Source organism: Sarcophilus harrisii, chromosome 2, assembly GCF_902635505.1.
Source record: "Sarcophilus harrisii chromosome 2, mSarHar1.11, whole genome shotgun sequence".
Lineage (NCBI taxonomy): Eukaryota > Metazoa > Chordata > Mammalia > Dasyuromorphia > Dasyuridae > Sarcophilus > Sarcophilus harrisii.
Window position 1 is genome coordinate 639,295,347 of NC_045427.1, and position 22,181 is coordinate 639,317,527.

At 39.5% G+C, this 22,181-nt stretch overlaps 1 protein-coding gene across 2 annotated transcripts in view; it reads right to left on the minus strand.

Annotated features, from left to right (window-relative positions):
• Positions 1-22,181, minus strand: part of REEP3 (receptor accessory protein 3) — an 84,393-nt gene that overhangs the window by 10,640 nt on the left and 51,572 nt on the right. For both annotated transcript variants that reach the window (XM_031956893.1, XM_031956892.1), the window contains exons 3-5: positions 18,931-19,007; positions 18,189-18,309; positions 17,882-17,995 (exon numbers count right to left, since the gene is read on the minus strand). In XM_031956893.1, coding sequence (XP_031812753.1) covers positions 17,882-17,995; positions 18,189-18,309; positions 18,931-19,007 — 312 coding nt within the window. The remainder of the gene's footprint in view (positions 1-17,881; positions 17,996-18,188; positions 18,310-18,930; positions 19,008-22,181) is intronic.

The following is a 22,181-nucleotide window of genomic DNA, read 5'->3' on the forward strand; positions in this document are numbered from 1 at the left end:
ACTGAATATATTCAAAATTTCCTTTTCAAAGAGAGGGGGAAAACTCCAAAAATGCTTTTAAGGCACAATCTGAATAGCACACAGCAAAAGAAGCATTCATAATGTTGCTTTTCCTCTTTAAAGTAGCATTTTTCTTGTGTTTAATGAATTTGCATCCTGTAAAAAGTAATTCTTTTTGAAAGTATAAAGGAAAACACTAAATTAGAGATCTCTGAGCAGCCACCATCAGTGAGATGGCCTGAAGGGAAAATAATCTCAGGACCTAAGGCAAAATGTGCATTCAAATAACCAGTTCTGTGAAGGCACCGGGCACATCTAGTACCATCTTCTTGGGCATTAAGGCGTTTTACCTAAGTACTCTCTGAGAGAGATGGCATTTGGGACCTTTCCAGGGCATACTCTATTTGTACTCACACTCCCTCCCTTGTCCCCTTCACAGAAATCATCTCCAAATGAAGACCTTTTCAAAATTCAGAGAACAAGTAAGTGCACGACTCATTCCTTGCAATTGCTGGGTTTAAGATATTTCTAAATGTTTTTGCATTAATAATCATCAAGAAATTTACCATATATACATTTTGTCTTGAAACACTTTAATATGATTCTAGTTGCCTCTAGTCACAACACAGCAAACTCAAACAGCACGCCATATCCACAGGCTCAGGTGACTGTAAGCATTCTGTTCCTGCACATGTGTTATTTTCCTTGCTGTATAATAATTCTCTGCAGCTGTTCAGGCTGGAACACCAGGTGGTATATGGCATCAGGAACTAGGAGTCATTACCATGGGAACCATATACTCTGGCTTTGTCTGGCCGCCATATTTTCTGGGCTATAAAGAGGAACTGTGCTAATAAAATGGGGTGAAATGGAGGACAAGGAGCTCCTTCAACTCCCATTCCCCCCCCCACCACCACCACTCCTGCCTGGGCACATCCATTCCTTCATTTTCCAGAAAGAGCAGATTTTACACAGTCCCTGAAATTCTAAGACTTATTTTCACATTTAATTCATTCTTATAAGGTCCTAGTTATAGATGAATTAAACATGCACGTTTAACTGCCTTAGGCTCCTGGGATGGATACATTTAAAAGAAACTTTGTTTCCTCTCAGAAGGTAGCTAACATACAACTGAAGAACATGGGTTTGGTCAGCCTCAAGCAACAGTGTTTCCCAATTACCCCTGGGCTTGCCTTCATGTCACCCTGCATGAGCAGAGATCTCTGAAGCCCCCAGTTCCACATAACTTTCTTCTCCTACAGTCGTTTATGCTCCTCTGCTATATACATCCATGAATGAGATCTATCCAGCTGCCAATCATGAAAAGGAGGAGGTGGGTAAGGGGGGGAGGGGGGAGGAAATGCACTTCTAAATTCAAATCACCTGCACCCTACTGATTTTAAGCAACTTAAGGACAGAGACCAGTTAATTTGACCCAATGGTAAATAACACATGGACAGGGCAGTATATTCAAGGAAGATTCTCCTAAGTGTCTTCTGGTGAAATGAGTTTTTAAAAAACTATATTTTCCACCTAGGAGTTTGCCTAATTCCTGGCATATGCCCTGCCACGCATTCCTAATCTCTTAAATTTTTCCAGGTCCAGGTCATCTAAGTTACTCACTGAGCAGTCCACTCAATGTGCTCCAGATCATTCTCTGGTCTCTGGTCATCCCAAGGACACCAGCTGACCACCCAGTGGCCAAACATTTCTAAATTAAGGAAGCAATGGCCCAGAGCATGCTAGAAGCTAAAATGTTGACCCAGTGGCTAATAAGGAGAGCCAGATGGGGTGAAGATAGCATTCCAGTTCCAGAAACATTACATAAGATTGAGCTAAGATAGGAAAAGCTGCCTGGGCCTGCCATCCATTGTTGGAAGTAAAGAAGCATGGCCCCATATGCAGTTTTCACTTTGTGCCTGTTTTTCTCAGGATTCTTTTCCATTTACTTTTGAAGAGTTTCAGGTTTCCCCTTTCCAAGTCAACTTTGATGATATATTTCCCAATTCTCACAGGCTTTCAAAAATAAATTAATTAGAAGCTTAGACCTTATGAAACTCTTTTTGTCCCTTAAGCCCAAGATCAAATATCACTGGAGGTGTTGGGGAAAGGCAGGACAGGATGAAGAGGCACGACAGGATGAAGAGGCACGGATGGCTACCCCAAGCCTTTCCAAATTCTAGTTATCCTTCGGTTCCCTTTGCCCATGGAGCCTTCTTAGACAACTACTTTCACATATGTTCCTCCCCTGCTTAACTCCCAGAGAGATACACACACATACACACACACACACATACACACGTGTGTTGTGTGTGTCCAGACACACTGTTTAGGCAGCATTTACATGTTATACCTGCCTTCCACTGTTACTTTATTTTTCCATCGACAGATGTCTTGCTGGGCTTAACTTTGTTTTGTATTCAGCTCAGGGCTGAACAACCCAGCCAGCCGCCCAATTAGAACGGATGAGACAGCAACCCTGCCCCGTGACCACAACACGCCAGCCCCGGGTACAGCCGAGGGACACGAACAACCATAATTAGACAGACAAGACAGAGGCTTTGGGGAATTAGACAAGCGAACTCTATCTTTTTAACTTTTACTTCTTATATCCCTCTGGCAACCAGTCTACTTGCTCTTTGGATTGCAGCATTTCTCATATCTTGCTACCAATCTGGCTCAGCTTTCAATTCAGATCTTGCTTCCTCAGTTCCCAGGCGGGGACTGACCTTTTTCCATCCCAGTTTGCCTAATCCTTGCTATGTGCCCTGCAGCTCAATCTCATCTTTTTATCCAGTGTGCATCTTGTCCATGTTCTCCCATAATTCCTTCACAGGTGGCTGAGTGAATGGGGGAATGAATAATGTGCTGGAGGTCATTGCAAGGAGGGGCTGGCTACCCATTATCTCTTATTCTTGCTCCATGAACAGCTACCAAACTTTTCTTCCACATCTCTCTGATGCTTTTTCCTGTGGGATGTTTCTCTTGGTAGTTATGTGGCCCCTAACTCATGCTTACAATGTACTTCCCACTCCTCTCAGGTTGAGCTGCAATTTGAATCTTTCAGAGGCTGTGGGAGTCATACAACACTGCTGGAAGAATACTGATGCAAAAATGAGCCTTTGCTTCAGGAAGAAGCTAGGGACATTCAGAATACTGTCGTGTTCCTAAAGCAGCCCCATCTGCCTTTTTTTTTTTTTGCCCTGTCCAATTTCTGTCCAGCTACAATTAGGGTTTAAAATATAATTTCTAATGGATCCACTCTGGTCTATTCATCTAAGTGCACATCACAATGTCTGCAGAACAAACTTCCTTTTTTTCTGAGTCAAGAGACCAAATTTTTGAGTGTTTACTGAATTCATCTAGGAGAATCTGTATTGTTCTAGGGCATAATGAAAACCACACAATGCTGTCTGAAAAAAGGATCCTCTGAGTACCTTGATATTTAAGAAAATTTTCCTTCGATTTGGACTCTCATGTCAGCTTGTCTTTCATATTCATGGCAGACACTTTTGGTAAGCATTAATCTATTGCATAGACTGCAATCAAAAGGTTATGTCTGTTTATTTTTAAATTTTCATGCAGTTTTCATGTAAAAATGGAAGGCATCTTATTGGAATAGAATCTTTAATTAAGACCACAATCAATCAAGAAGCAACCATTAACTAAGCACCTACTATGTGACTCTGCATTGGTTTTGTTTGTTCAGATCAAGTGTTACTTCCTTGTACAAATACAAAAATGAGAAAAGCCTGCATCTCTTGGGGGAGACGGTATGTTCATAGAGAAGGGCTTATTAAAAATAAATACCAAGTGGATGGAGGCTGGGCATTCAATAAAACCTCGATCAAGGAAGTAGCACTTGCTCTGAGCCTTGAAAGAAGCAGGAGTGAAGGACAAGGTAGATGTGAGGACCACCAAAGCCTGCAATGCTCTCCTACTATGCCTGTAAACAAAGGTGGGGTGCCCCATTTGGGGAACAGGAGACCAGTACCAAACATGTATTTTAGGAAGGTGACTTAGGACTTGTGAAGGAGACCAAATAGGGAGAATTAAATACTCTGGGTGAGGATGGCCAGGTGGACATAAAAGCCTGAAGGAGCTCAACCCAGATTGTTCCTCCCATTTCAACAATGAGCATAGTGGGATTTTATTTTCTGTGGACTTGTGAGTCAACTCTGGGCTTGTCAACATGTATCATGCTATAGAAGAATACACCTTTGGAAAGATGGTCACTCCCTTCTGATGCCTTCATCAAGGCTGCCCTGGATGCACCAAGAGGTTATTCTTGCAAAGATTTTATAGAGATGGTAAAGTAAGGAGGTCAGAGATCCTTCTCCCCCTCCAGGTAGTGAGTCCTGGCTGTCCCCAGCATGGTGGGTCCTTCCTGAGAAAGCTGCCTTACCAAGGTGGGCTGGTACCTTTTCTGCCTCTTACTCTCTTACAGCTTCAGAGATCTACCAAGACTCACAAATTCAGGGCAAGTCAGAACAAGATGGAACCCAGATCTGGCTGCTCTGAAGCTGGTTGTCTATCAGCTGCATCTGAAGTGTCCAATTTGCAGGCAAAGCTCCAGAATGTGGCCTCGACCAGATTAAAATGTAATTGGAAATGTTTAAAAAATAAACAAAATACGATATGATAACATGTGATTTTGTGGTTTTCTAAGTCAATATGCAGCCTGCAGGGTTCTGTTTCTACTGGAGTCTGATCTTACTGCAGTGCACACACCCTGCTGTCTCCCACTCAAAGGTCAATTCTCCATTTTTTGTCACCCACATCATCAAACTGGTCAGCACTTTGGTTATTAGTCTTGTGGAACAATTAAAAGATGTTATGATAACAAGGAAACCAGTAGATTATTATCTGAGGAATTTATAAGAATTATATAGTAAAACAACTGCAAAGGAGATAAGGATTTGCTATAACAAAACCCAAAACATAAAAACTTGTTTTTCTATACATAAAAACTTCAGAATTAATAATAAGAGCTATAGGGGATGGGGGCAACGTATGGACTTTGGAATACGGAGAAGAAAAGGACTCTTTCATTATCAGTATTTCTCATTCAGTATTTTTTGTTTCTCCTTCCTGTAGCTAATCCTTGATCAACATCAAATTAAATCAAACACCTTCCTCTATTCCCAGAAAATAAATAAGGTTATGAGTTTTAGTTTAAATAATATAATGCTCCTCTGTATTTTTTTTTTTTTTTTAATTTAGTGGCTGCTGCATTCAACTGAAAGGGCAAAAAAGAAAAAAACTGGAAGGATAAAAAAAATGAAGGAAGTGGTTTTTTAGTCTGAATGAGAAATTACCATGGCAACAGCAGTTCTGGCCAATTATTAAAAAGACAAGCACATACACCCCTGCAAAGCAAATCCTAAGTCCCACATGCTAGCTTTTTAGATGTTATTCCCTACAGGGCTAGTCCCTAAATGGGACTGAATTAAAAAATAAAGTGAGCAAGAGATAGAATGTTTGATTTGGATGATCTTTACTAAAAGAGAACTGAAGAAATTCGGCTTAGATATAATGAAGCAAAAAAACTAATCAAATTCAACTTCACCATCAATCCTCAGAACATTTTAGTGTATGGACAGCTAATCCCAATACACAAAGGGATGGTTATAGGTTAGATACATGAGAATTCATCAAATTGTCAGGAATACAGCCTCGGGTCCACACCCATGAATTTCAGGTGGAGCAGATTCAAACAGGAATGGTGGAGGAGCCTGTTTGGAAAGATGCCATGTTGCAGGAGATGAGTCTTAGAGTCAGTGAACATCCAAGGTGTCTGTGGGGAGGTACCTGGGGGGAGGGGGGGAGAAGGGAAGGGGGGGAAAACAGGTACTTACAGGGTATATTCACTTCCTTACCCAGAGTCAGTTCAGGAAGTTAAGCACCGGCACATTAGTGTACTACAAAGACAAAAATGACTAAGCCCTTGCCCTAGAGGAATTTCCCTTATATTGAGGGGAAAGGGAGGAAAGGCAAGAGATAAGATACCTACATAAAGCTACCCAGAGATGAACAAAGTATAAGTTAAGTGATCTGTTAGAAGACTAGCAACTCCAAGGGGAAATGAAGCGGTTCAAGAGTAGGAAGTGACACCTGAAAGAGGGATATCAAGAGGCTGAGGAAAGGAGAGGAATACTGTCTGACGATGGAGGATGGGAGACGGCAGGAGACAGAACACAGTGTCTGGCTCCCAGATAGGAGTCCCATGGGCTGAGAAGTAAGAAATCAATCTGGAAAGGAAAACCAGCCCCTGACCCTGAAGGGCTTTCACGATGTTTTCTACCATTCTACAGGTCCTGAGTAGGGGTTTGATAGAGTTTGACCTGTAATTTAGGAAGATTATTTTGGCAGCTGTGCAGAAGACGAACTAGAAAGGAAAGGAAGTGGAAACAGGGAAATCAATGAGAGGACTATGGCAATAAACTAGGCAAGAGGTGATAAAAGCCTGGATTAGGAGGAGTGGGTGAAAGAAAAGGGACAGATGCAAAAGGTACTATGGAGCAGTATGATTTCCTAAATGTTTTGGGACCCTAGAAATTCTAGCTCCTAGTAATTGCTTGTTGGCTTAGCTCAGAAATGCAAGAAACCATATAAAGTGCTAACCAGAGTTTGAGTAAATATCAACCTGTTAACTGCACCTATGACAAACTCTTGAGAGACTGGTTTAGAGGAACTTAAGAGTTAATTCAGATAAGGTCAAAATGGAGACATGATTTAGACATAAAGGGTGAAACCATAAACACATTAGGGGAACATGAGGTAATTTATTTGTCACATTTATGGGTATGGGAAGAATTTAGGACCAAATAAGATAGAGCATTAACAAAATGTCAAATGGATAATTGTGATGATATAAAATTAAAGTTTTTTGTACAAACAAAACCAATGCAACCAAAATCAGAAGAAAAGCTGAGAAGTAAAGAATTTTTTTAATAGCAAGAATCTGCTAAAGCCCTTATTTCTCAAATATATAGAAAACTGAATAAGACTACAAGTCATCCCTCAATTGATAAATGATCAAAGGAACAGGCAGTTTTCAGACAAAGATAGCAAATCTATCTATAGTTATATGGAAAAAAAAATGGTAAATCACTATTGATTAGACAAATGCAAATTAAAACAACTCTGGGTGGTCATAACTATCAGATTGGCTAATATGACAAAAACAAAAAATGATCAATGCTGGGAGAATGCAGGAAAATCAGGACACTAATGCACTGTTGATGGAATTATGAACTTATCCAATCTTTCTGGAAAGCAATTTGGAATTATGCCCAAGGAGCCATAAAACCATATATACCCTTTGATCCAGCAATATCTCTATTATGTCTGTATTCCAAAGAGTTTAAAAGATGGCCAAAACCCTATCTGTACAAAAATGTTTTTAGCAGCTCTTTTTTTATGGCTAAGAATTGGAAATTAAGAGAAAACCTACCAATTGGAGAATGGCAAAGTTGTGATATGTAACAGCAATGGAATATAATTGTGCTATGAGAAATGATGTAAAGAATGATTTCAGAAAAACCTGAAAAGACTTATATGAACTACTACAAAGCAGAACCAGGAGAAAAGTATATACTATAACAATAATACTGTACAATGAAGAACTGTGAGTGACTTAACTATTCTCTGCAATATAATGATCCAAAAAACCCCCAAAGGATTCATAATGAAAAACATTATTAACTTCTACAGAAAGAACTGATGGCATGTGAATAAAGAACTGATGGCATGTGAATAAAGCATACTATTTTTCATTTTCTTTTTCTTTCTTTCTTGGTTTTTTCCTTCCTTTTTTTTTTTTTTTTTTTTTTTTTTTTTGAGTTTCCTTGTACAAAATGATCCATTTACAGGTATAAACTTGGAAATAGAAGAAAACTGGTGAAACATCAATGACCTCAGCTAGATATGGAATCTTTTGGGTATAAAAGAGGGAAGTTTGAAATTCAGGAAACCATGTAGATGTTGCCTTCAGCTGATCTAATATTACAAGTAGTTAACCAGTTGCAAATGGAGGCCCATTTTACAACACCTTTTCTGAGACCCCATTTGGCTATAATGGATACCATTATATAGAACTCATTTCTTCACATAAGTTTTGTAGAAAGACTCTTTCCTGTCCTGGAATGGATGTTGATTTGCCATAAACAACTCATTGATACAGGTATTTGCTGCTTAATGTTAAAAGAGTAGGAATTTGAGGCAGATAGGTAGTGCAGTAGATAGAGCACAAGCCCTGAAATCAGGAGGACCTTGGTTCAAATCTGGTCTCAGACACTTAACACTTCCTAGCTGAGTGACCCTGGGCAAGTCACTTAATTCCAATTGCCACGGGGGGGGGGGGGGGGGGGGAGAAGGAAGAAAGAAAGAAAGAAAAATTCCACATTCCTAGAGAACAGCATTCATTACCAAGACTTGGTAACAGATTGAGGAAGAATGAAGAATCAAGGATTATTCCAGGTTTTAAATCTGTGTAACTACAAGGGTGGTCTTCTCAATAAAAAGAGGAACAGTAAAGAGAGGAAAACTTGTCATTTTTTTTTTTTAAAGATGAGTTCACTTTTGGATATATTAAATTTGAGATACCAAAGTCTTCAAATTGGATACGTCCAATAAACAGTAGGTAATATAAGATTGGAAGGCAAAAACAGTACTAGTTAGAAATGTAGATTTGAAAAATATAGACTTCAAGATAATGGTTCAATCAGTCTGAATTGATGAGATCACCAAGAAAGATTTATGTAGCGAAAATTACTGGAAAAAAAAAAAAGAAAAGAGTGATTTATTATGCTTCTGGTGTGGGTGGAGGTGGTGGGGAAGAGGAGGAAAGGGCCACTTCATCAGATCTCATTTACAATTATGAACTCTGAGGCAGACCTTTCCCAGTGAAGTACCTCATCTTGTGGCTCGCCCTTTGTGAAAGGGAAAGATTCTCTATCTTCCTGTAGGTGACTAATTCCCTCACATGAAAGAGATTTCTTTCTTGACTCAAAACCTTTGATGCTTTCTGACAGTAAGCCAGTCGGGAAACTATCACCTACAATACTATATGAGAACAGAACTTTTGTGTGTTTATCAGTTAGAATATGTGGATTCTATACAGCTCCAATGCAATTTGCAATTTCTCCTCAAATTTTTCATTCATCATTTAATATCTACAAACAGAAGTTGGAAGGGAGAACTAATATGCTGCACAAAAGGATCAGGAACAAAAAAGATGTCAGTAGATAGAAAAAATGAGTTGAATTCAATAAGGTCAAAGTCAACGGGCACAAATATAGCCTACAAAGGCTCAAAACCCTCAACTGTCCAAGTGACTTTCAGGATAGGAAGAACATGGCTTCAAGCAGTTTATCTGAAAAAAGTCTAAGTTACTTGCCTGATGTAGCTCCCCCCAAAAGCCAATGGAATCTTTGCTCTGACCACATTGAAGGTCTTCTGCTAAGTTCTAAGTGCCACATTTTAGCACTGAAAGGCATAAAGGTTTCAAGAGTGGGGGTAGTAGAATGGTCAGGGATTTTAGTTAAAGGGGAGTCAGAGGAACTGGAGATACTTAGTCTGGAGGAAAACAAACTAAGGGGAGAGGAGGGAACATTGAAGGCTATGTTGAAATATTGTAAAGGGTATCCTGTATAATCCTTTTTTTTTTTTGTGGCTCATCTGGAGCAAGCAGAAAAAGAAACAAAGATTGGAACAGGGACATAGCAATGAGACTTAACATTTACATCATTCCAAAAGCAGCCTTGGATCTCTAGAGGTGGTAGCTGGTTCCCATTTCCTGGAGATCTTTAAGCTAAGGCTAGATGACCATTTGGGGATATTACAGAGGGAATTAATTAATTTCATACCAGGCCAGATTGTTCACTTATTAAGTTTTTGAGGAAATTACTTTTCCCTTTGACACATACATACCTGAATGTTATTTTGTTCATAATCAAGAACAGATTTGAGGATATTAATGTTTGGCAATTTTTTAAACCAAATCTCTTATTAAATTTTAGGACTGAAAAGAACTTAGAGGTTATCTACTTCAAACCCTGTTCATTTTACAGATAAGGAAATAAACTCAGAGAAGCAGTGATTTGCCTCAGATCCTTGTCATTAATAGCAGGGCCCAGCTCTCTGACTCCCTCCCACGCCACTGCCGTTTCCAGGACGACAGGCCACAACACTAGATCATCGCACAGGCAAAACAACATAACGCTAGCATAAAATCTTATTTCTGCATTACCTAGGCAAGTATACCCAGTTTATTAAATGACAGGAAGCAGCTGATTATTCCTAAGACCTTGCACAAGAGGATAGCCACTAAAATAAAGGCAGAATGTGAGAATATCTGCATTGCCCAGATCACAATGTGAAGACAATCACATTGAATATACTGTCTGTGAACTATATTTTATGTGATATTTCACTTTATAATTTTTGGTTAAACTACTCACTTGGCAAGTCAGACATAGATAATTCAATGAGTTATCCTGAAGAATTATTGGTATTTTTATCTTTTGGGAGTGAAATCCAGCAGGACTGCTGTTCATTTGGTGTTAAAGCTACTAGCATTTCTCCTACAAAAAGGGGTAGAATACTGAGCATCCTCAGCAAAATCCTTGAAGGTCCTTCCTCTTTCTGCTTGGCTCAGCCAAAACAAACTTGCACACTGACCTTGTGAACAGATGCCTGGTAATGAGCTCATAGAAGTGAGCAGCATTTTCTGAAAATTGCTTTACAGCGTAATAAATGTCTTGATTAAAGGCTTATTTTCATTTTTAACATGCTCAGTTAGTACATATAGAACAGACAACTCAGGGGTGTCACTAATCTTTATAGAACAAAAACCCAACAATTTTAGTCTGAAGTAGGTGAACTATAATTAATTAAAGCAAAATATATACATGCTAAAAAATTAGAGTTAATTTGTTAACTTTAAATTCTAGTTACTGTTATGTTTTCTCCTTGAATTTGACCTGCTTTTCATAATTTTGCTTCAAGTTATTCTTCAAACTGCCTCAACTACTTCAATTTTATGAAATTTCCAAAGACAAAGATTTTTTAAAAATATCCATATAGAGATAAGAGAAGGCAATCTTGGCAAATCCAAATTATTCAGAGTACAACTTAAAAGATATAAAAAAACTGCAGATGTATCTATGTTACTTAGTGGACAACCTAGGAATGGAAAAATAAATCTATTTTAATGCATTCAGTATCTCTAAAACTACTTCAGGTAAAAGAACTAAGAGGATGACATCTCCCAATTTCTCTGTTCCTATGCTGACAATAAATTAGATGAACTTTGATACAGCATGACTCCGACGAATGAAAAAGTATTTGTTAAGCACTTACTATGTGTCAGGAGTGGAGCAAAGCACTGGGAATCCAAAAAAGGAAAAGGGAGACAGTCCTTATTCTTCATGAGTTCACACTCCAAGTGGAGCAGACATTCAAGTTGGGCAAGAAGAGCAGGTGGCAAGGGCCCAGAAGACCCTAAGATCAAGTGGTCAGGTTTGTTGTTCCTTCCTCTCACCAGAATGAACAGAGTTGGTGACTCTCGTCTCACCAAATGATACAAAACAGTTAAACAGTCTTGAAAGATTTGGGATCACCTGGGATCTCAGCAGGCCTTGGAAGACCTGTCTATCCCAATGTTTAAGCCAACCAGAGGCTCCTCTATTACATTCTTAACAAGTCCTATCCAGTGATGGAAGCCAGTTCCAATGATCCTGTGATGAAAAGAGCCATCTACACCCAGGAGAGGACTGTGGGAACTGTGCAGCAAGATAATTGTATAAATATGTATACATATATTGGATTTAACATATATTTTAATATGTTTAACATATATTAGATTATTTGTCATCTAGGGGAGGGTGTGGGGGAAGGAAGGGAAAATTTGGCATACAAACTTTTGCAAGGGTTGATGCTGAAAAATTATTCATGAATGTTTTGAAAACAAAAAGCTTTAAAAAACAAAACCAAAAAACTAAGTTTTCTCCAGGATTGGCTTGATGAGCTGTAGCAAATGGAAGCCCAGGACTTTCTGAAGCAGTCCGTCCCACATTTGGATGCTGGATTAGGAAATCTCTCCCCACTTTGTGCCCTTTGACAACACCTGCCCTGGACCCAGGGTTCTTGGAGCAAGGCAGAACTGAGGTGCCAGCCCTTAAGATACTGCAGATCAATGGTCACGGCCACCCTTGTCTTTTCTGTGACAAAGGTCCTCAGGGCAGCCTTGGTGACTCCAAAGTCCAGCTGCTCGTCCACTTGGCTATCCTGCCTTGCAGATATGGCTTGATGATTGGGGACAGAAAAATGAAGGAAAGAGTATAAAGTAAGCCTAAGCTCAATGACTTTTCCCCCAGCACTTATGCAAAGGCAAAGCAGACAGCCAGCGTCAGTCGCCCTAGGGCGCTTTCACTGGGGACCCATGTGACAAGGCACCCTGAGAGCCAAGAGTGTGACTGCCCAGGCTGCAGAGGGACTGGCCGAGGCTTGCTCCTGGCTCCCGGGCGGGGTGGGAGAGGCTCAGCTAACCCAGAGCAGCCTCAGGCTGGATCCTCCTCTTCAGATCTGCAACATTTTGTAGAAACCAGGGCAGTGGGTTAGGAGAGAACACAGGGAAAGACAGAAACGCCTATCGTCTAGTAGGCTGATGAGTTCAAGATTCTACTTCAAAGGGAAAGGGGGAGGGAAGCCTCCTCATCTGCTCACTCCAACCCAACTGCAATGCTGAATTGTAGTCATCTTCACTCTTTCCATATGAAATCCTCTAGGATTAATATTTTGAAAGTGAAATCAAATGCCTACAAGTTTTTGAATGTGTAAATGCATGGATGGAGAGTTACCCTGCAGTCTTGCTTCTTTCAACAAACACGTGTAACAACTATGGACTAGTTCTAGTTCAGGTGAATGTTTTATGCTTAGGACACAAGAGAAAACACTGGAACATTGAGGCTGCTCCAACTGTGGCACAGGAGGATGTGTCCGAATGAGGGGGTGGGGGTAGGGAGAGAAAGGGAAGAGATTTTAGGCTCTAATAGTGGCCTGTGGATTCAGAGACCTATCTCTGGTTCACTGTCAGGGAGTCATTGTATGGTCACTGCCAAATTTGGGAGACTACTTGAAATAAGGTTCTAATGACTACATGCTCCCCAATGACTTAGAATAGAAATGTTCATAATTAGCATGCAATGATATAAAAACATGGCTAGGACAGTGGAAAAAAGATGATAAGGCAGTGACTAAAAATATGTTGAGAAAGGCAGAAAACCAGAAACCATCTGCATCCCTCGAGCTGTAGAGTATGAACACCTTCAGAGTTGGAAGGGGCCTTAGGAACAGGTATGTTCAATCTCCTTACTTAACTGAAATGGAAACTGAGCTTCCCAGAGTCAGGTTACTGGCAAAGCTCGCCCAGGCAACACCCAGCATGGCTGCAGAGGGCCACGACAGCTCGTTGCGCCAAGTTTCCAAAATCAGTTCAATGACTAAACTAATTTTGCCTTTTGTTGGAAGAAATTGATCAACCACCCAAGAAAAATCATTTATTAAGCAATCAGACTACAAAGGCAGCAGATCTTATTCTAAATCAGTCTGAATTTTATCAGAAAAGCAACAGAGATGCACAGCATGTAATGACAATATTTCTAAAATAGAGATAATATGGGAGGAGGCTCTAGAAGCCAGAGAGGACAGGAAAATGAGGAATCTAATTCTAGTCTTAAGGGACATTGGACCAAAGGTGCGGACCCAGGAAAGGGTTGTGTGTGAGGGATGGCATGAAGGCCGATGGGGCTGGTCTGCCCAATGGATGAAAGGGGGTAGAAAAGTGTGGTGAGGACTTAGTGAATGGAAAATAAAGTGGGGAAACATGGTTGAGAGGTGAAGAGCCTGAGCTCTGGGCTCAAGAGATGAGCCTGACCACTGGTGGGCTTGGAGGAGTGAGCAATGAGAGCATTGAACAGTAAGAATAGGCAAGTTTGGGAGAAGAATGATGAGCTCTTTTTTGGGCATAAGAAATGATTCTGAACAGCACCATAAAAGCCCATCTAGGGTTTAATGGAGGGATCAAGCTAGGAACTACCCAGGGTTTCAGAGTCAGAGTCAGTGGGGACAGACTGAAGACCTAGGATGGAAAAGAGGAGCACTGTTAACAAAGGTTGACCTCAATAATTAACATTAGATAACAAATGAAACCCAAAATCTGAGCACTCCCCCAAATAGGTGGCCCTACCAACTGCGGCCCCGTAACCCTTTTTTAGGGAAGACAGCTGATGACTGCCACTCAACCACCAAGTTATGTAATGGTGAACTGGGTATAATTATATCCACAATTTTTATATAATAATCTTGATGGCTAACTGTCATGGAGGCTTTCCTGAATGGTCAGCAGGGGCAACTTCTGAAAACTTTGCCTCCTAAACTTAAAAGGGGCTACAGCCTGATCAGGGCAGAGAGGCACAGTCCTTATGCCGATGTTCCGGGGCATCTGAAAAATAAGCTGCTTCCTCGGTGCCTGGACTATCATTAAAATCAATTGCCTTTTCCAGGTAATAGCTGCCAGGGAGCAGGGATGGGAAAAACAGGGAGTGCTGGGCGTGGCAACTCCCTTGCCTGGGGCAAGATGACCCTCATCTGAAGGGAGGTCTTCAAGAGGTGCCCAGGAGCCCAAGAAGCAATGTCTAGATGGACTCTGGGCAACGCCTGACCCCAGGTCTTCTTACTTCTGAAGAAAGCTTTTAAATCAAAATGTCACGCTGTTCTAAACCATTAAGAGATGGAGCAAAAAGGCAAAAGGGATTAGAGTTGGAAATAATCATGAATTAAAGTAGCACTATTTGCATGCTTATTCTTGGAAGAATGTTAGGTGCCTCTAACCTATTAGGTGGGCACTCAACACAGAGGCTGACATTAGCCCATCAATGGATCTGAGGCATGATTAACTGGAATTTGGGACAACAGGGCTCTGAACAGACAGATGAGGACAGTTATTATTAAAACAGACAAAGGGATGCTTCGTTAAAAATTAAATGATTTAAATATTTAATTTAATGCTAAGTTATGGTCCATCATAAAAATTCTTTTATTTTCATAAATCATTTTTGGTTCACTATATTAAGTAAGCAAAGTAGATGAAGAAAGTACAAAAAAAATCAAAATTTGCCAATAGTTAATCTCTAGATAGATAGGTTTACTTAAAATTGCTTTGGGAAAAGGTAAATTTTTTTAAAGTCAGAGGTTTAATGTTTTTAACAAAACTGGAAAGGGACTCTTAGCAAAAATGCTATTGTTTTCCTTTTAACAAGAATCTCTAAAAGTTAAAAGTTGTCAGAAAGTCCTTTGAAGCAATTGTTCCATTGAGTAGGTCAAAGTAAAAGGAGGAAGACTAAGGAAGCCTGATCTGGGGGAGAACTGGGGCTAACTGGTCCTCCAGACACCTGCATCCTCTGCAGAGTGAATGAGTGCAAATTTCCTTGATGTTGAAGGGCTGCTCCGGCCCGTGATAGGTTCCCAGGACCCTCATATGCTGAGGAAATCTAATGCTAAAGAAGATCTTTTCCCTCCCTCTAGAACTGGCAGTTGCTTCCACTCAGCCTTTGAAAGACAAGCCTGCTCTCTCTATGCATCAAGAGAGCATGCTGGCAGAAGGCACTGTGCCCAACACCGCTTTACCTTTTAACAAAGCTCATGAACAATAACCAAACCATAGAAGAGCTCAATCATTTTGTGTTTTACCACAGTGATCAGTGATGAAACATCTTGAGTTTCAACTTCCATGAACATGAAATGCCTGATCCAGGGGAAGTGGACACAAGGGCAACAGAATGGCTGCCAGTCAGCTCTTGGGAGAGTGGTGGAGCCAGGGGGTTAGACTTCACCAGCCAGGAAGAATCCCATAAGCCTCTTTCCTTCTTGTGTGAGTAAGTAAGACCACTGGCCACCCAACCAGACATGTGACAGGTCCTTGAACACGAATGCATCCTGAGCACATTTTCCATTCAGTTTTTAAGACACTTCGCTAGTGTGAGGGGAACTTGATGGCAGCCATTTTACAGCTCCATGTCTCAGAGCACAGGCTCAGATTCTGAAGAAGGAGGAAATTCCCCCAGAGTCCCAGAGCCCCCTGGGCCAGAGGTAGGATATGATCCTGGCTGTGCTGATTCTGAGCTGGCCCTCTGACCACCACACCATGAGGTCGTTTACTTGTTCTTTCACAATTGGATTTTAAGGAAGGATTAACAAGCTCCAGGGAATATATGTGTATGTACATAACATATACTGTTCCCCAAGTTCCCCAAACTCAGTACACTGCTTGCTTGAGCTATTTCTTTTCCAATTTCTTGCTTATCCTTGATGGTTTTCCCCAAGCTGACCTTTCAATGTTCACTCCCCTTTTTCTACTCTTCATTTACGTACCAATCAAATAGAGCCTGCTAGTTATTTGCTATTTCTTAATTACCTTTTCCTTGCAATAATTTTTCTCCATCAATCATTCCACGCCGATTTGAACCCTAAATTCCCAGGAACCTGTTGATTTTGCTCTCATCAAAACATGGCCAACTCTCTGTAATAGGAGCCTCGTGTAATTCCAAATAAAAGAGAGGTGATGCTAAGCTTGCATCTGTGCTGACTACTATGGAATAATAAAGAAAACTTTCTTGAAGAGTCAGAAATGATCAAATAGGAATTCCTTTTCTGACAGAAAGATCCCTAACAAAGTTTAGCTATCTTTTTCATTAACTTATCCTATCAATTTCAAAAGAAAATCTCCCCTTCCTCCCCAGTTCAGGGACCACCATCTGTGGCTAGATTACAAAGTGCATGGAGGTAGAGGCTGCATCACACTTATCTGGGTATTGTGCAATGCCACGCACACGGCTGAAGCTCATTCAGTGTTCACTGAATGAGTGAATGCTATTTCATTCAGCAGGATAACCAGGAATCTGATTTACATTTTATTCATTCTGTTGGGTGTACTTAGAAGTAACACTGAGTAAGAGAAACTGGCTCACTGTGGGCTGTCTTAAAAAGTGAAAACCTCATCGTTTCATTGGCTCAACTTATCTGGAACATTCACATAAAATCGCCTCTTAACAATGAAAAATATCCCCACAAATTCTATTATTGTTTTATTCACAAGACAACTGATCTAGTTACATAATGGGTACTCAAAAGGCCTAAAAACTGTTGGCTGAGGTGTCACCTGGCTCAATTAAATTTAACAACCACAAATTAAAGATAATGATTTAATAAGTGCTGAAATGATTGTGCACTGATATTGAGGGGAAAATCACAACACATGACATGCAAACAAGTCTCTGATGCAAATCTTTACCGAATACATTAATGTGACTTTCAAAAAAGCACAACAAATGTTTAGCATTAGTAAATCATTAAAATGTCCACTTGTCATTACTACTGCACAATGTTCAAGCACAAAATAGTAAGAGAAGTTACCTCAAATCGACTGAAGGACAGCAGCAGAAGTAAGCCAGAAATCCTACCAAGATATTAACACCCAGAGAGAGCCACGCCAAAGACAGAGAAAGAAAGAATGGTCATCTTTACAAAAAGGGACAAGGGCTTACTATTTACGTATTAAGGAATCTGGAAAAGTTATGAGGAACATGGCATTTTAAGGTACTTTTAAAATTCAGAACTCAGCACCCACTCTAGGGGAAGTTAAGAACTTAGGTAAAAAACAAAGCTTTACATATCTTCAAAAGTAATTATCCATTCAAATATCTCATAGAAACTAAATATATAATTCAGGTTAAAATTTTTATAAGTAAAGAAATATTGTTAAATCATTCCACTTATTACCTCAAGGTATTACACAACATTCATGGAAAATGAGAATTACCTTTACGGCAGCAGTAACAGCGGCAGTGGCTGCTAAATTTAAACCCTGGCGACCAAAATTTACCATGGTCTCATAGCCTCGTTCTTTGGCTTGGACAATGTAATCATCGATCTCCTGAAACAGAAACAGAAACAAACAAACAAAAAAGGGGATTTAAAAGGTACTGAAATTGTATCCATAGACACTTCAGTTCCCCAAATTTTAGAATATTACTGCAAGGTACACAAGAAGCAATTCTTGTTCTCCTAACACATTGAAAAGTTTTGCCATTCTAAAAGTTAAAACTGAAATTTCTCTCATCTCTTACCCTTTCCTTTGACGAAAGCAGTGGGTGAAGGAACTTCCTGTAGATTAAACTTGCCCCTCGAGTGTATGGAGAGAGCAGCCAAATGACAAAAGCGATTTTCATCTCATAGTACAAGGGAAACCTGTCCGGGAAATGTTAGAAAACCATTAGTTATTTAGGTTAGATCGTGAAGTGTCAAAAATAAAGCTTAAAAAAAAAAAAATCCAAAGGAAATACTAATACTATTCCCAGAAAATTGCATTTTAGAATACTTCCTTGGTTTCTATCTAATGAACATTCTTCCTCCCTAACAGTTAAAAAGTACCCCACTGTGTTTGTGGTAGAGACCAAATCTGGACTTTTCTCCAGAAGATTTTATAATTCTTTTCACCACATGGAGGGAGTTAGAGGTAGGGGACACAAAAATACTTTTCCTATTCCCTTTTAAAAGAATGAATTAATTTAAAATCCAGAGTGGATTAACAAAACAGCTTGTGGAAACCAGAATCCTCCTTTGCAAAAACAAGCCCACAAAACTCAATGGAAATATGAAACTTGAAGAGGTTTCAGTATGATGACAAAACCACTCTCTTCTACATAGCTTTATCCTGATTCACTCCTGCATTATCTCACTGGATATTCTTGTTTTATCAGCAGAGAAATCCAGGAGTCCACCTTCCAGCAGTTGGTTAACAGAGACCCAACCCAATAATGAAGCTTTCTGGCCTGTGAAAGGGCCAAGACTTTCAGTCTTGGAACTTACCAAGCAATGGTTAGATCTGCCAAGGTCTCAATCACAGTATAAAGGGCAAAAACAATCCAATACATCATCCACCGAACCTGAGGACAGCAAAGGTAAGAGATTACTGAGGTTTATAAAGAAGAACAGTCTCCAACCCCAAACTCTTGTCATTTCCACTCCATATAACTGAGCACAAAGAACTAGTAAGGATGAGCTTCAGCTGCACTCCTAGGAGCACCTGCACACTGCTGAAGCCGTCCTGGAACAGCAGGAAAACGATGGACAGCTCAGATGTCCAGCATGCCATGATATGAGCTAGACGGCAGGTGCACCATGAATCATCTCTTTAGGATGAAAGATATTTTGCTGAGCAGTTCAATTCTACTTCATTCCCACCACTGGGCACTTAGTAATTCCATTTGCTCACATTAACTTGTTATTTCTTCAATGCTTTTTTGATGCTCTTTTGGACAGAATCCTCCTTTTCCAAGGATTCCTTTCTTCCTATTCTCCCACTCATGACAGCATTGGAGAGGACAAGAGCTAAGGAGCATCTTTGTCCCTGACCCAGATGAGTGGCACTGAGTGCTTCTAGGGCCCTGTTAGTGATCTCTGAAAGACCTCAGAGAAGCAGACAGGTCCCACGGAACTGGCGCAGGGCAAAGACCTTGAATTTCAAGAAAGAGACGGGAATGGTGCCTGCAAACCATGGGACCTGTGCCTGCCATCACATTCCCAAATGTGCTCTTAAAGACACATTTTTCTGAATAAGATGAATCACCATCAAACATAGCTACCAAACATCAAAGAGCTTCAGAAATTAGCTTTGGTTGCAGACTCGATAAAATTTCTTAACTGATTCAGCCAAAAATTAAAAATCAGAATAGCATTTATATGTGAAATTTATGCTGTGTTAAGGTTGGTTCAAAAACAACTAATGTTGTTTGAGTCATAAGTAATGACGAGTTGGATTATATACCTCTCCTGCTGTGAAAGTTGAGACAAGAAGCAAGATCTTCATTCTGACCCAAATTCACATTTGATAATATTACAACTCAGTATTATCCCAACAGCATTTTTGGACCTTAATGCTAGTGGAAAAGAAATTTCTGTGGATTCTACCTCTTTCAGTGGGAAGTATTTAATCTGTAATATAATGACATGCTAAAAAGAAAAGAAAAAAAATCAAGAGAAAAATCCAGTAAAATTCTAAAAATGCCTTCCAAACTCTGAATATGTTCAATGAAAATCAACTGCTTGTGGACAGGTATCAGCATTTGGCAGTACCTATTTCTGTGAATAGATTTTTTTTTTTTAAATTAAAGCTTTTTATTTACAAAGCATATGCATGGGTAATTTTCCCAACATTGAATAATTGCATAAGCTTTTGTTGCAAATTTTCCCCTTTCCCCAACCCACTCTCCTAGTTGGCAGGTAGCCCAATACATGTTAAATATGTTGAAACACATGTTAGATCCAATATACGTATACATATTTGTAGTTATCTTGTTGCGCCAAGAAAAATCAGATCAAGAAGGAAGAAAAAGAAAAACCGAAAAATTAAACACAATGCAAGCAAATAACAACAGAGTGAGAAATGCTATGTTGTGTTCCACACTCAGTTCCCATAGTCCTCTCTGTAGGTGTAGATAGCTTTCTTCATCGCTGCACAAGTGACACTGGTTTGAATCATATCATTGTTGAAGAAAGCCTTTCTCTTTTTTAATTCATCCTCCAACATTCATCATTATCTCTTTTCCTGTCATCCTAGCCAATCTGACAGGTGTGTATTAGTATCTCAGAGTTGTCTTAATTTGCATTCTCTGATCACTAGTGATTTGAAGCACCTTTTCATATGACTACAAATAGTTTCAATTTCTTCATCTGAAAATTGTTCATATCTTTTGACCATTTATCAACTGGAGAATGGCTTTAATACTTATAAATCTGAGTCAATTCTCTATATATTTTAGAAATGAGGCTTTTATCAGATCCTCTGGATGTAAAAATATTTCCCCAGTTTATTGTTTCCCATCTAATCTGTTTGTACAAAACCTTTTTAACTTAATATAATCAAAATTATCTATTTTATGATCAATAATGATCTTGAGCTCTTCTTTGGTTACAACTTCTTTCCTCCTCCACAACTCTGATGAGAGGTAAACTGTCCTATGTTCTAATTTATTTACATTATCATTCTTTATGTCCAGATCATGAACCCATTTTGATCCTATCTTGGTATCCAGTGTTAGGTGTGGGTCTATGCCTACTTTCTGCGTAGCTTCCAATTTTCCTAGCAGTTTTTGTCAAATAGTGAATTCTTATCCCAAAAGGGTGGGGCTTTGGGCTTCAAATACTAGATTGTTATAGTCATTGGCTATTTTGTTCTGTGAACTTAATCTATTCCTCTGATCAACTTCTCTATTTCTTAGCCAGTACCAAATAGTTTTGGTGACTGCTGCTTTATAATATAGTTTTAGATCTGGCACAGCTAGGCCACCTTCATTTGCTTTTCTTTTCATTAATTCCTTTGAAATTCTTGACCTTTTGTTCTTCCAGATGAATTTTGTTGTTAATTTTTCTAGTTCAGTAAGATAGCTTCTTAGGAATTTGATTGGTATAACACTAAATAAATAGATTAGTTTAGGGAATATTGTCACCCTTATTATATTTTCTCGACCTATCCACAAGTACTTGATATTTTTCCAATTGTTTAGATCTGACTTTATTTGTGTGGAAAGTGTTTTATAGTTTTGCTTATATAGTTCCTGACTTTGGCAGATAAATTCCCAAATATTTTATATAATAAACAGTTATTTTAAATGGAATTTCTCTATCTCTTGCAACTGTTGGACTTTGCTAGGAGATGTATAAGAATGCTGAGGATTTATGTGGATTTATTTTGTATACTGAAACTTTCCTAAAGTTGTGGACTATTTCTAATAGCTTTTTAGTTGATTCTCTGGGATTTTCTAAGTATATCATTGTTATGGGCCAGAACTCTTGTACTTAAAACAAGGATTCTTATAAGGTGTTAAGTCAGTGGAATTGATAAAGTTCAATATTAAGACATGATTAATCAGCCAAAAAGCAACCTGATGGGAGAAAGGGAATGCAATTAGGGAAAACAGAGTTGTATGCAGCGGGGACTACTGAAATATCCCCTGGAGAAGTGAAATCTATTCCTGTCCAGTCTATGGATCCCTTGCCTCCAGGAACAGCAGGCTTGGCCATTTCACCTCCTGAAAGCACTTACAAAACAGTGTCCATCC